The sequence below is a fragment of the Panthera tigris genome, chromosome C1 (assembly GCF_018350195.1).
Source record: "Panthera tigris isolate Pti1 chromosome C1, P.tigris_Pti1_mat1.1, whole genome shotgun sequence".
Lineage (NCBI taxonomy): Eukaryota > Metazoa > Chordata > Mammalia > Carnivora > Felidae > Panthera > Panthera tigris.
The window spans coordinates 20,486,193-20,500,383 of NC_056667.1; the positions used below are offsets into that span (position 1 = coordinate 20,486,193).

The 14,191-nt window shown below is 50.5% G+C and overlaps 1 protein-coding gene across 1 annotated transcript; it reads left to right on the forward strand.

Moving 5' to 3' along the window:
- Positions 1-12,381: 12,381 nt before the first annotated feature.
- On the forward strand, positions 12,382-13,144 carry LOC107179249 (40S ribosomal protein S20-like). Its single transcript, XM_015535706.2, has 2 exons — positions 12,382-12,741; positions 12,979-13,144. The coding sequence occupies exons 1-2, from the start codon at positions 12,548-12,550 to the stop codon at positions 13,142-13,144; spliced, it is 360 nt and encodes a 119-aa protein (XP_015391192.1). The 5' UTR covers positions 12,382-12,547.
- The last annotated feature ends 1,047 nt before the right edge of the window (positions 13,145-14,191 follow it).

Here is a 14,191-nt window from a genome sequence, read left to right on the forward strand (position 1 = left end):
CAGGCCAAGAGAAAGGGTGTGGAAGGCATCTAGGCCAATTGGGATAGGTGGCAACGGGGGAGGAGGGCAGAGTTCATGCAGGGTCCCGAACAAATGAAGTGTGACAGGGGAGAGAACCTGGCTTTGAAAGTGAGGCTGTTTTCCAAGGGTCTCTGTACTTTTCTGGTAGTCCCTGAATGCAAGCTTTGAGGCCAACCCACCTGGGTTTGAATCCTGGCTCTGCCATCTCACCTCGGGCTGTGTGACCTTGACCGGTCACCACACCTCTCTGTGTCTCATCTACTTTTCTAAGAAAGGGGGATGATAATAAAGGGTCAACAGGTAAGGGTGAGGATTCAATATGGAAATGTATATAGAGTGTTGTGGCATAGGGGTGCCTGGCTGGCTCAGTTGGTTAAGCATCTGACTTCAGCTCTGACCATGATCTCACAGTTCGTGGGTTCAAGCCCCCACATCGGGCTCTGTGCTGACAGCTCAGAGCCCGGAGCCTGCTTCAGATTCTGTCTCTCCCTCTCTCTCTGCCCCTACCCCTGCTCTGTCTCTCAAAAATAATAAATAAAATTAAAAATTAAAAAAATAAAATAAAAAGGGCACCAGGGTGGCTCAGTTGGTTAAGTGTCCAACTCTTGGTTTCAGTCAGGTCATGATCTCACAGTTCATGAGTTCGAGCCCCACATCAGGCTTCATGCTGTCAGTGTGGAGCCTGCTTGGGATTCTCTCCCTCTCTCTCTCTCTCTCCCTCTCTCTCTCTCTCTGGCTCTCCCCTGCTTGTACTCTCTCTCTCTCTGAAAATAAATATATAAAAGCTTTTAAAAAAATCAAAATAAAGTGTTGTGGCATATAGAAGGTACTCCATAAAAGGTGCTTGGTCTTCCCCAGAATGGAAGGAGATGAGCCTGAGGCATCAGATCCAGCAGATAAGTTTGGGAGAAAGCTGATACAAGTGTCTATACACTGGGCCAGTTCTCATCTGACCTTAACTGTTTTGGAAGACTTTGAAGCCAGGCAAGCCCGGATCAAATCATGGCTGTACCACTTCCTAGCAGTGTGACCTTGAGCAAGAGACTTCACCTCTCCAAGCCTCAGTTTCCCGATCCGTAAAACTGAGGTAACTGTTTTTATTTCCCAAAGCTGTGAAAGTTAAATGAAATAATAAATGCAAAGCACTTAGCACAGTGATTAGCACACAGCAAGCCGCTTGAATGTTAACTTTAATAGTATCATAGTATCGTTGACTTTAACAGTAACTTTATTAGTCATTTGATAGTAATTGTTGTCGATATCAGCGTTACTACCTGTACTAGGTAAGATTCTGGAGCTTTGCTTAAGGTTGTCTGGCGACAGGAGGCATAGTTTCTCCTTTTAGGCAATGGACGTAGACAAGTTGCTTTCCGAGAGCATGGTGCTGAGCACTTTAATAGTAATATTAATAAGTGCTAACATTGAACATACCATTTACTATGTGTCAAACATGTGCTAAGTGGTATACATGCAGTAACTCATAAATCCTCATCGTAGTCCTATGAGTGAGGTCCTGTTATTACCATCATTTTACAAATGAGATAAAGGAAGTGTGGAGACGTTAAATGACTTGCCCAAGGCCACCCAGTCAGGAAGCAGCACAGCTGGCATTTGAACCCAGCCTCTGAGAGGGCTTAACTGCTCTTGAGGAGCAAGCTCTCCCTTTTCCACCTAGAAGTTAGAGTTATCACCCGGAGGGATGAAATTACTCACTGCCGGTAACCAAGTCCCCGGGTTGTGAAGGCCAAACCCGTGCCTTTCCCACCAGTTCTGAAAAGTAACCCCTGCCTGTTTGTTCCCTGCCCCCTGAGGCAGATAAGAGCAGGGAGTGGACCCTCTTACTCTGCAAGGGAAAGCAACAAGACATTTAGAGTCGCTAGAACTGGATCTGAGTCCCAACTTTGCCACTTAATGGCTCTGCAGTCTTGGCCAAGTCACATCCCGTGTCTGAGTCTCAGTTTCCCTATCTACGAAGTAAGGATGATCGCGGTTCTGCTACAGGGCTGTTGTGAGGAGCAGAAAAAATAAGGCCTGCATGAACTATGAAGGGCTGTCAGCACAGGAGTGCCTCTCCTTGTTGTTGCTATGGGGATGGAAGCACCCTGGGGAGCCGAAACCAGTATAGCAGGCGAAATTGCCATCTCTGGAGATAGTCCTGGGTTTGAGTCCCAGATCCGCCTTTTATGCCCCGTGTGATCTTGAGCAAGTTATAAAACCTGGCTGAGCCTCAGTTTTCTCATCTATACAATGGAGTGAATAATACTGATTTCGTAGAGCTGGATAGAAAACACGTTGAGGGAATGCATAAAAAGCCATGAATCAATTCCTGGAACAGAGCCCACAGAGCACAGTGTCTTAAGGGATTCCAGGGGGGGGAAACAAAGCACAGGGACCATGAAGAATCACAGTGACCCCTTTTCGCCACCCCTGTTTGAAGGGAAGAGAGTGGAGAGTACTGTGTTTAGAGCCCAGGACAGTCTCCAGCCGCTACCCTAACTAGCATCCTCGGCTCTCGCTGGGTCCATCTCTCTCTCTCTCTCTCTCTCTCTCTTCCTCTCTCTCTCTCTCTCTCCCTCCCTCTCTTCAAACAAGTTCCTCTCCACTGAGCAATCCCAGGGGGCCCCGAACCTCGGTTCCAGCCAAGCTAGCAGGCTTTCCCCGCCTCCACATCCTTAATCCACAGCCTTTGCATTTGCCATTCCTTCCACCTGGAATGCTCTCTCCTCCTGGAGTGCCTGTGATGGGGAAAGGGGGGTGCTGGAGGGAAAGGATCTGGAATGATGCTCCCCTACCTCCTCACTCCCCTCCCCTACATCTCCCACGCTGCATGCCTGACCTCCCCCCTCCCAGCGTGGGGGATGAGGCAGCACCGGGAGGGGGAGGAAAAGGAGGAGGACTCAGTGAAGGGCCCTCTGTGGGGTTTTTCACCTGCTCAGAAGAGGCAGACGGAAATGAAAGCTCTAGAAAAACGCCTGCCGCTCTGCTCCGGAGGCCCCAGCTCAGTGAAGCCTCCCTGCCTTCCCACTGTGCCATCTTCTCTTCCTCCCCCTCCTCCTGCAGGCAGGTGCCACAGTCAAGGAACACGGGTGGGCGGCAGGCCAGAGAGACCTGGGTTCAAATCCCATTCCTGTCACTCACCCAGTGAATGGCCTCAGCCAGAACCTTTGGCCCCCACACACCTCACTTCTTTGTGAAAGGACACAACAACCCTGCCTCTCAGGCTGCTGTGAGGGCTAAGTAGAGGTGCCAGGTGAAAGTGCCTGGCACATCCGAGGTGCTCAGCAATGGAGATTACAGGTGACCGCAAACTCCCAAGTGTCCATGTATGCCCGGCACAGCCCTCAGCACCTTGTGTGTATTAGCCCATTTTGTTCCTTTTGACAGATGAGGAAACTGAGGCACAGAGAGATAATATAACTTGTCCAAGGTCACACGGCCAGTAAGAGTCAGAGCTTAATCTCCGTTCCTACCCACGACACTACGGTGCCCTCAGTACTGGTTGTCGGGATTATCGTTGCCGTAATTTGTTTTTATCTACACGGACTCGATGCCCTCAGTGAGTACATGTTATTCCTCTCCTCCCACATTCGAGATCTTGCCTGAATTTTCCCTCCTTTGTGACATCTTCCAGTCTGTTCGTTTAAAGAGCATACATTGCCCTGTCCTCTGGCCAGGCCGATGCAGGGCACTAAGGACCACTGATCAATCCACCTAGTCTCTGTTTCTGCATGGCTCCCACCCCGATGAGGGAGAAGATACATACGTGGGCCGCCTGGGTGGTTCAGTCAGCTAAGCAGCTGCCCCTGATTTCGGCTCAGGTCATGATCTCAGGGTTCATGAGTTCGAGCCCCACATAGGGCTCTGTGATCACAGCGTGGAGCCTGCTTTGGATCCTCTGTCTCCCTCTCTCTGCCACACCCCCACTCCCCTACTCATGTGCACACACTCTCTCTCTCTCTCTCAAAAATAATTGTCAAAAAACATTTAACTTAGAAAGTACATAAAAAGTACAATAAAAGAGGAAGACGCCAATTGCAACAGGAGGTGTGACCTCCGAAAAGCCTAACACGATTGAGGGATTGGGGCAGGTTTATAGAAGAGAGGTCATTTGCAGGGGTCTTGCAGGGTGAGTAGGAGTTCCTCAGGGTTATAAAGTAAGAATATAGAATATGACAGGTAGTGCAGACCCTGCAAAGGGGATTGAATAAATAAAGGCTAGAGAGTAACATATCTGGGGTCAGTTCTATGCCAGGCCCCGTACTATATGCTGCAGGAATAGAGGTGGAAAGCTATTAACTGGGCGCTCAAGATGCTTACAGACTTGGTGCTGGGGTGGAGAGAAAGCAAGTAAAGCAAAAATACCCATATTCGAGAAAAATCCAGAGGGGCTTTGAGACTACCAAAAAAAAAAAAAAGACCTAAACCTGTGGAGGGATCAATGAAGGCTTCCTGGTGGGGGAGCTGATGTCTAGGCTGAGCCTTAAAGAGCAGAGCCAAATTATATCACCTACCTCCACAACAGCCCGTATATCAATGCAACACAAAAACAATGCAAACTATAAAATGAAGAGTAAGGAGCCCCAGTAAAGTTCTAATTTTTCTCATGAGTGCGACTCAAATGTGTTTTTTAAATTACCAAACATCAGATTCGTTTTGTAAAATAAGATTTTAAAAAATAGTATTTGTAGTGCCCCTGCTCTGCTGGGGCCCTAAACACACGTTGGCTCTGCTCGTTGGGTAATCTGACAGGGTGACAGGCCAGAGGGAGTCATCCAGGTGAGAGGTGGAGAAGGGTGTGGAAGGCGGAGGGAATTTCACATGCAAAGGCCCAGAGGCAAGAGAAAAGATGGCACTTTGGGGAAAAAGGAAATCCTTTGATGAGAGCTGGCAAGGGGGAAGAAGTGCTGTGGAGGCACGGAAGGGTTTTAACTGCGATGTGCCATAATCAACTGTCCCTTTTGTGAGATCGCTCTGAATATTTCCAGAGACCTATTTATGCTCTGAATCCATTCATTCAAGAGACACCGTGTACCTACTATGTTTCAAGCACTGACCCAGGTGCTGGAGCTGCAACAGATCATTAAGTGTTCTGCAGACAGAGCAAGACGTGGCAGGGACATTACGTGCCACCCCCCACAGTGGGATCTGGATGGATGAAGGCTCGCAGTGTGGAAGTGTGTGACCTTCACAGAAAGGGCCAAGCCCTGTGCCGGACAGAAAAGGACTAACTGGGATGGAAGATGGCGTTCAGGGCTCTTGCCGTGAAGAGGCCAGTGATTCATAAGACAGAAGAAAGGGGTGAAAGCGAGAGCGGAAGCAATGGGCCAGGGGTGAAAAATCCTGATCTCGTAGCCTTCTGAGAAGGTGGGCAAGTGGGCAGCGGGGTGGAAGCCCCAGCCTACCCCGTCAGCCCCCCATGCTCTCCTAAGTCCTGCTGAACCCCGCAGCCTGTCTCCTCGAGGCTCGGAACCCTGGAGGAGAACAGAGGCGGGTGAGGAGGGGGTGGGCAGGAGACAAGCCCAGGCCCCTGCCCAGCAGGGCCTTCCTTCCTAAGGGCTGGAGCCAACCCAGCTGAGGAGCCAGAGGTTACAGGGAAGGATTAAGGAGTTGGTTGCTTTTTTACCAGCTGTGGCTGCATTTCTCTCTCTTTCTTCGTCTTCTTCTTCTTCTTCTTTTTTTTTTTTTTTTTTTAAAGAAAAATGTTCCTGTACACGCACCCGGAGGCTTTTGCAGGAGGCGGCTGTTGGAGAACCGGGAAAACAAGCCAAGAAACAAGAGAGAGGAAGAAGACCACGCCTCGCCTGGCAGATTCCTAATGGCCCAGGAGACCTGAGGCTTTACTGTGGGAGGCCAGTGGGGGCTGGCTCGGGTGGGAGGGAAGGGCAGGCCGAAGGACAGCCACTTGCTGGTCGGTGACCTTGGGCGGGATGCTGCCTGCTTGCTTCCCTCTGGTGAGAATGGGGAGGAGGGGGGCAGGGGCAGGGCTGGCCGGCTGAGGTCACAGGAAGGCCCCTTCCAGCCTGAAACGCGATCTCGGGATGTGGGGCCTGCCAACCTGCAGCGACCCTGGGCCAGCAGAGATGAAAGGCTGCCTGTCCCCAGCTTCCGGACCCCCGAGGCCCCAGTGCCTGACTTGAAGGGCAGCAAAGCTGCTGCAGCTGGCTGGAGCCGGTTGCTGGACTCCCCACCCCACCTGATGTCATCCAACCCTCCCTTCCCTGTTTGGCTGGGGACACTCAGGCCCAGAGAGGGCTGGTGACCTGCCCGAGGTCACACAGCAAGTTGGAGACGGAGCCAGGGCTCACCACAAAGTCTTTGGACTCCAAGGCCAGGCCTCATTCCCTTTCCCAGAAACTTGGCTGCCTGGGGGCTTACCCCAGGGAGTTGGAGAGACCTAGGGTTAGGGGAGACAGTTGGGAGCTGTGTCCTTTGAAGTCAAGACTTAATGTTGACTAAAGTGCTTTTCTTTTCTTTTTTTTTCTTTCTTTCTTTCTTTCTTTTTTTTTTTTTTTTTTGAGACGAAAGGAACGTTCCCGGCCCCTGCCATGAGCCCGGACTTGCTCTGCTGGCAGGGGAAGGAACGCAGCTCTGGCCGCCACAGCTGCTGGTGGCCAGCTGAAGCCTCAGCTCCTGCTGCTCCCACCCCAGTGGGCAAAGGGACAAAGGCCTCTTCTCAGGCCTGTCCTCTCCAGCCCCCTGGAGGGGGCAGAGCATCAACCAGGAGGCTTGGTCACTGACCAGCTAAGTCGCCGTTCCTCTCTGGCCCTTAGTGCCCTTTCCGGAACATGGGGGCAGAGTATCTGCCTGACCTGCTTCTCGGCAATGTGTTGAGGCTCCAAAGAGGTCGAGTTACGGAAATACAGACCCCTCAGCACCTCCTTCAGCCTGAGGGTCTGCCTACTCAGAGACCCCTCTGCCTCAAATGCCCCTCCCTCTTTCCCTCATGCCTCGCCTGGCCGGCCCCAGTTCACTCAGCTCTGCCCAGTGGGACCCTCCCTCGGTCTGAGGAGGCTTCCCTCACCTCCAGACTGCAAGTGCTCCTTCAGGGTATTTATCGCTGCTGTAATTAATGAACTGTGTGATCGGATCTGTCTCCCCACTAAAATATGAACTCGGTAGTTCTAGCTGACAGCGAACGCTTACCTGGTACCGGAGACTTTACCCATATTAGCCCATTTAATCCCCATGGCAGGTACTGTTAGTTCCCCCATCTTACAGATGAGGAAACTGAGACAAAGAGGTTCGATGACTTACCCGAAGTCACAGCAAGGTGGAGGCTCAGCCAGGACTTGAGCACAAAGAAGTTGAGCACAAAGAACCAGGATTCAAACCCAGACCCCAGGCTGTAATGGTTACTCTACTAATAAGGCAGGTTGAGCTAATCCCCTGCTTCTCCTCAGCTCCCAGAACATCCAGCAGACAGTAGGGGCTCCACATATACTGGGCGAGTGAATACACAAACAGTGATGAATACACAGGAGTATTTGGAGGAGAATAAAGCACCTTCCAGGAGTGAATTTTGCAGGTGCCGTGGGTGAAGCTGAGTTGTTAAAGATCAATTATTGGGCTTCCCTCTGGAGCACACACTTGGGCCAGAAACCCTAGACATCATCTTTGACTCCTCCAATCATTCCTCAAGTTCTGTTTGATTTCTCCCTGGTACACCTCTTCTCCATCCCTCAACCCTCATCTCTTTCTTGAATCAATCTTTCTTTCTTTCTTTCTTTCTTTCTTTCTTTCTTTCTTTCTAGCATGAGGTGTGGGGGAGGGGGGAGCAGAGAGAGAGAGAGAGAGAGAGAGAGAGAATCTGAAGCAGGCTCCAGGCTCTGAGCTGTTAGTACAGAGCCCAGTGTGGGGCTCGAACTCATAAACCCTAAGACCATGACCTGAGCCAAAGTCAGATGCTCAACTGACTGAGCCACCCAGGCACCCCTTGGATTTTTTTAATGTTTATTTATTTTGGGGGCGCCTGGGTGACTCAGTCGGTTAAGCGTCTGACTCTTGCTTTTGGCTCAGGGCATGATCTCGCAGTTTGTGAGCTCGAGCCCCACATTGGGCTCTGCACTGACAGCATGGAGCCTGCTTGGGATTCTCTCTCTCCCTCTCTCTCTGCCTCTTCCCTGCTTGTTCTCTTTGTCTCTCTCTCTCTCTCTCTCTCTCAAAATAAATAACCTTAAATTTTTTTTTTAAATAAGTGTTTATTTTTGAAGGAGAGAGCAAGCAGGGGAGGGGAAGAGAGAGGGGGACAGAGAATCCAAAGTGGGCCCTGCACTGACAGTGGAAAGCCCAATATGGGGCAGGAACTCACAACCCACAAGGTCATGACCTGAGCCGAAGTCAGATGCCCAACCAACTGAGCTACCCAGGCGCCCAGGATTTTCTTTTAAGTAAGCTCTATGCCCAACGTGGGGCTTGAACTCACAACCCAGAGATCAAGAGTTGCATCCTCTGCCAACTTAGCCAGCCAGGCGCCCCTTTCTTGGATTTTTGTAGCAACCCCTGCATAGCTTTCTCCGTCTCTAACTTCTCTTCCTCCAAAGTGGACCTCTAAATACAGAAAGCAAAGTGTGAGTGCTATCCCTCTTTATCCCCCCCTTCATTAATGAACCTCCCACGGCTCCCCATTGCTCTCTGGATAAAGCCCATACTCTGCACCAAGGTTTCTGCCACCAAGCCCTGCCTCCACCCTTCCAGCCTCACCTTCAGCCCCTCTCCTCCACATGTCCTTTGCCCAAGCCACTCTATGTACTAGAAGTTAAGGGCATAGAAACAGACTGCGTTTGAGTCTTGATTCTGCCATGTATCAGCTGCGAGAGTTTGTAAACAAGTCAATTCCCCTTTCCAAGCCTCGAGTTACTGCCTCTGGAAAAGGGGCATAATCACAATACCCACGTCATAGAGTCATTGTAAGGAGTATATGCATACAGAAGGTGCTGAAGACAGTACCTGACATTCCCAATGGTCACTATCGTTCTTACGCTTTCCAATGTCACAAAGAGCATTTCTTCCTGCCTGCCTTTGTTATTCTTTCCGACCCAGCTCAACTATCACCTCTTGGAGGAAATTTTCCTTGATAGTCACACCCTGTTCCCCAGGTGAAGTCAGTCTCACTTTCTACACTCGTACTTTGTTGCTCTATAAAGCACTTGTGTATTTTGCCCTCTCTTTCCCCCGTTACCCCAAGAATTCCTGGAGACCAGAAATACCGCCCTTTTACTCAAGCACCTGCCTGGTATGCAGCAGGTGCTCAGTAAATGTTGGTTGAGTGGAGTCACCACTTCCAGTGCCTTAGTGAGCCCCTTGCAGGGAGAAGGCCTAAGAGGTGAGACAGCTGGACTCCGCTGGGCCCTAGTGCTAGGTATGTTGGTGTGGGAGGGAGGGGGTGAAGGAAACTCCTGACCTCTGGGCTCTTCCCCCGCCAAGGAAGGAAGAGAAGGGAGAAGATGTGAGAAGGTCAGGTGCTGAGCAGGCGTGAGGTGGGGCTATAGCAAGCACCGGGGCGTGGGTGGAAGCTGGCAGACTCCGGCTCCTCTAAGACCAGGGCTGGGCCTGGCAGGACAGGGCCTCACAGCCCCAAGTCCCCACCTCCACTCCGCCTCATCCGGCCACCTGGATTAAGCGACTTTCCAAGTTGCAAAGCTACATCTTGACTTGCAAGGAAGCAAAATCCAAGCTTGGCCTTGCCTGGTTGCTGAGCAGGGAGAAAAGGGGGGGGGGTATTTCCTTTAATTCTCCCTTCTGTATAGGCAGTGCCTTGCAGTCCTGGGCACATCAAAGAAAGTAATACTTGATTTTGCAACCCCGGTTAAGGTCACGCTATCTCCGATTGTCGCTTCAATTGCTGCTCCTACCACCCCCCCTACTAAGAACCCTTATCTTGGGGCTTAGCCTGGCTCACTCGGAAAGGTATGTGACCCTTGATCTCTGGGTCTTGAGTTCGAGCCCCACGTTGGGTGTAGGGATGACTTAAAAGAAAAAAAAACAGGGGCACCTGGGTGGCCCAGTGGGTTGAGCATCTGACTTCGGCTCGGGTCATGATCTCATGGTTCGTGGGTTTGAGCCCCGTGTCGGACTCTATGCTGTCAGCACAGAGCCTGCCTGGGATTCTCTCTCTCTTGCCCTTCCCTCACTCTCTCTCTGTCTCAAAATAAATAAAACGTAAACAATAAAAATAAAAAAACCAAAGCCAAACAAACAGAAAACTTAAAAACCCTTCTCTGCCTAGGACCCTCAGGATAAACTCCCAGCTCCTGACCCAACCTGTAATGCCCTGACTTGTCAGCCCCGTACCTCCTCTTGGACTTCCTCACACTTCACTCTCCCCCTGCCTTCATTCCCTCTGGCCTTTTCTCAGTTCTTCTAACATACCTTGTCCCTTTCTTCCTTTGGGCCTTCACACATAGTTTTTTTCTCTGCCTTGAATGCTTTTCCCCATCCCCTGACAATTCTGTTTTCTGTTTAGTGTTTTTGATGCCTGAGAAATTTTTGCCGATCCCAAGATCATGGAGATATTCCCATACATCTTCTTCTAGGAGCTTTTTAGTGTTAAGGTTTCACATTTAGGTTCATGATTCATCTTGAATTATTATTGTCTTTTTTTAAATTTTTTTTAATGTTTATTTATTTTTGAGACAGAGAGAGACAGAGCATGAACGGGGGAGGGGCAGAGAGAGAGGGAGACACAGAATTGGAAGCAGGCTCCGGGCTCCGAGCCGTCAGCCCAGAGCCTGACGCGGGGCTCGAACTCACAGACCGTGAGATCGTGACCTGAGCTGAAGTCGGACGCTCAACCGACTGAGCCACCCAGGCGCCCCTAATTATTATTGTTTTTTAAGTAAGCTCAAACTCGTGGCCCAGAGATCAAGAGTCACACACGCTACCGACTGAGCCAGCCAGGTGCCCCATCTTGAATCAGTTTTCGTGCCATGTAAGGTAGGGGTTGAGAATCACTCCCACTCCGTTCATGCCTTCTCATTCTTTACAGTTCAGCATATCCCCCACTTCCTTCGAGAAGCCTTCCTTGACTACTCGCAGATTAGATCAAGTTATTGTATTCCACAGCCCTTAGCAACCTCTACTTTTATTGTAGCACTTGTCACAATGGTAACTAACCAATTATTTGTGTAATTAACATCTCATCTCCTCTACTGTACTGTAGTTCTGTAAGCTCAATGCTTGTGACTCTCATATATAGATAGAGATAGATATAGACATAGATATATTTGTTTGTTAAGTGTATTTATTTTGAGAGGGAAAGAGGGAGAGCACAAGTGGAGTTGGGGCAGAAAGAGAGAAGGAGAGAGAGAAGCCCAAGCAGGCTCTGCACTGACAGCACAGAGCCCAACCTGGGGCTCGATCCCACAAACCGGGAGATCCTGGCCTAGCTGAAATCAAGAGTTGGACGCCTAACCATCTGTGCCACCCAGGCACCCTGCCCTGGGACTGTCTTTTATTTTTTTATTATTTTTTTAAATGTTTATTTATTTTTGAGAGAGAGAGAGAGAGAGAGAGAGAGAGAGAGAGAGAGACAGAGCTCAAGCGGGGGAGGGGCAGAGAGAGAGGGAGACACAGAATCCGAAACAGGCTCCAGGCTCTGAGCCATCAGCACAGAGCCCGACGCGGGGCTTGAACCCACGAACTGTGAGATCATGACCTGAGCCAAAGTCAGATCCTTAACTGACTGAGCCACCCAGGCGCCCCGGGACTGTCTTTTAAAAAGTGTTTTAATCGAAATACACATTCAGAAAAGTGCACCTATCAAAATGTACAGCTCGATGGATTTTCACAAACCGAACACAACCATGTAACTGGTACTTGGATCAAGATGCCCCACATTTCCTGTCCGAGGACCCCCTCCTATTCCTACCACCTGTGACTGTCTTTTTTACCCTTACATTCTCAGCAGCCAGCATAGAGCCTGGTATTATTAGGCTCTCAAAAAAAAAAAAAAATCTTTGTTGAATGAATGAATTAGTTGGTGATGCCTAATTTTTCATCAGAGAACTTGACACGGAATCCAGTCTCAGCTCTAGTCCCCGCTTGGTGTGACCTCGAGGAGGTCCCGTCTGCTTTTGGGGTCTCAGTTTGCTTGTTTATGAAATGGGGGTATATGGAAGGAGGTTGGACGAATAATGTCTTTGGGGTTTTTCCAGATACGACATATGAGGCAGAATTAACCATCCCCTCCACCCTCGTTCTGATAATACATCATTGGGAAATATTTTGGTCTCCTGCCTGAAAATGAGGACCTAGGAGGATTATTAGAAGCTCCATCCAGGTAGTGTCAGAAACCTGCAGCTGAGCGTCACAGGACCTGGGTTGAGTACTGGCCTGGCCTTTGGGTGACGTTGGGCAAGTTCCTTCTCCCTGCGCCTTCTGGGTTTCTTCACCTAAGGGTGCTTTGCTTTCTCTTTGAGGAAGACAAAGTCGCAGCCACAGCAGGGTTTTGGCTGACCCCCTCCTGCTCCTGATTCCCTGCTGCTCTCGGCGCCAAGGAACAGGTCCTTCTGGAAGCCACGCTGCGGCCATGGCTTTTAAAGACACCGGGAAGACACCCTTGGAACCAGAGGTGGCGATTCGCCGAGTTAGAATGACTCTAACCAGCCATAGCATAAAATCTTTAGAGAAGGTATTTGCTGACTTGATCACAGGCGCAAAGGAAAAGACTCTCAATGTGAAAGGACCAGTTTGGATGCCTACCAAGACTCTGAGAATCACTACAAGAAAAACTCCTTGTTGGGGTGCCTGGGTGGCTCAGTCGTTTAAGTGTCCGACTCTTGGTTTCGACTCAGATCACGATCTCCCGGTTTTGTGAGTTCAAGCCCCATGTCGGGCTTTGTGCAGCTGGCAGCACAGAGCCTGCGTGGGATTCTCTCTCTGTCCCTCTCTCTCTGTCCCTCCCCCACTCGTGCTGTCTCTGTCTCTCTCAAAATAAATAAATAAACTTTAAAAAAAGAAAAGAAAAACTCCTTGTGGTGAAGGTTCTGAGACTCGGGATCGTTTTCAGATGAGCATCCACAAGCGACTCATTGATTTGCACAGTCCTTCTGAGATTGTTAAGCGGATTACTTCCATCAGTATTGAGCCAGGAGTTGAGGCTGAAGTCACCAGTGCAGATACTTAAATCAACCTTTTTAATAAATTGATTATCAGTTGTTTAAAAAAATGATAAATGAAAGGCACGCTTTGCTCTCAAAAGCTTAAAGAACAATGATGCTGACTTCAGGCCTCTGAGTACCAAGGTTCAGCTCCTGGGGCATGGGCAGCTCTGCTCTGGGCTCCTCCCTGCCTGGCACCTCGGGGGGAGAGGGAAGCACACGATGTGATAACCGCCTTGGGGAAGAGAACTCACAGTCTGGCCAGGGGGACCTAATGTTCAGCCAGGAACCAAATGGAAAATGGGCTGATGGTCCAAATGATTCTCTATGTGTGGGGCTGAAGGGAGAGGAGCTGGAGTGTTCCAAGGAGGGGTAGGAGACCTGGGGGTGCGGGTGGGGGGAGGACAGAGAAGGCTTCCTGGGGGAGAAGCCTTTGGAAATTGGCAGGGCAGCCCAGGGGCGCTTCCCAGAGATGGGAGGAGGCAGGAAGGAGGAAATTGGGTCCAGGTGACCACAGAGCAGCAACTTGGCCAGGGAGTAGGAGAGGCGGGGCTGGCGGGAGCTTGGGCAGCCGCCCCACAGCTGGGCCTTGGAGAGGAAGGCGGTGGTGGTGGTGGGGGGGACGCAGTCTCTGCTTCTGGCCCTGAGAAAGCGCCATCTTCTCAGGCCACAGGCTGGGAGGGAGGGCATAGTCGCACAGTCGCCAGAGGGGCCTCTCTGAGCAGCCCCCAGGGCCCTGCCCAGCTCTCCTGGGCCTGCAGGGCAGAGGGTGAGGAGTTAAGCCCCAGTCCCCCCCGCAACTGCCACATGGCCTTCCCTTCAGCTTGGATCACATTTGTGCCTCTTCGTAGCTTTACGGACTTGGGCGGGGGGTGGAGGTGGCTGGGGGGCATTTTACTGTATCCCATTCCTCAGAGAGATGACTGAGGCAGAGTGGGTGCTACCCAAGTTAAGGAACTGAATGAAAACTCTGATAATGGTGATAGACAGCAAAGCCTAAAGTTAAGAGCTGGACTGCCAAGATTCAACTGCCGCTAATGAGTTGCGTGACCTTAGACGAGTCTGTTCTGTGC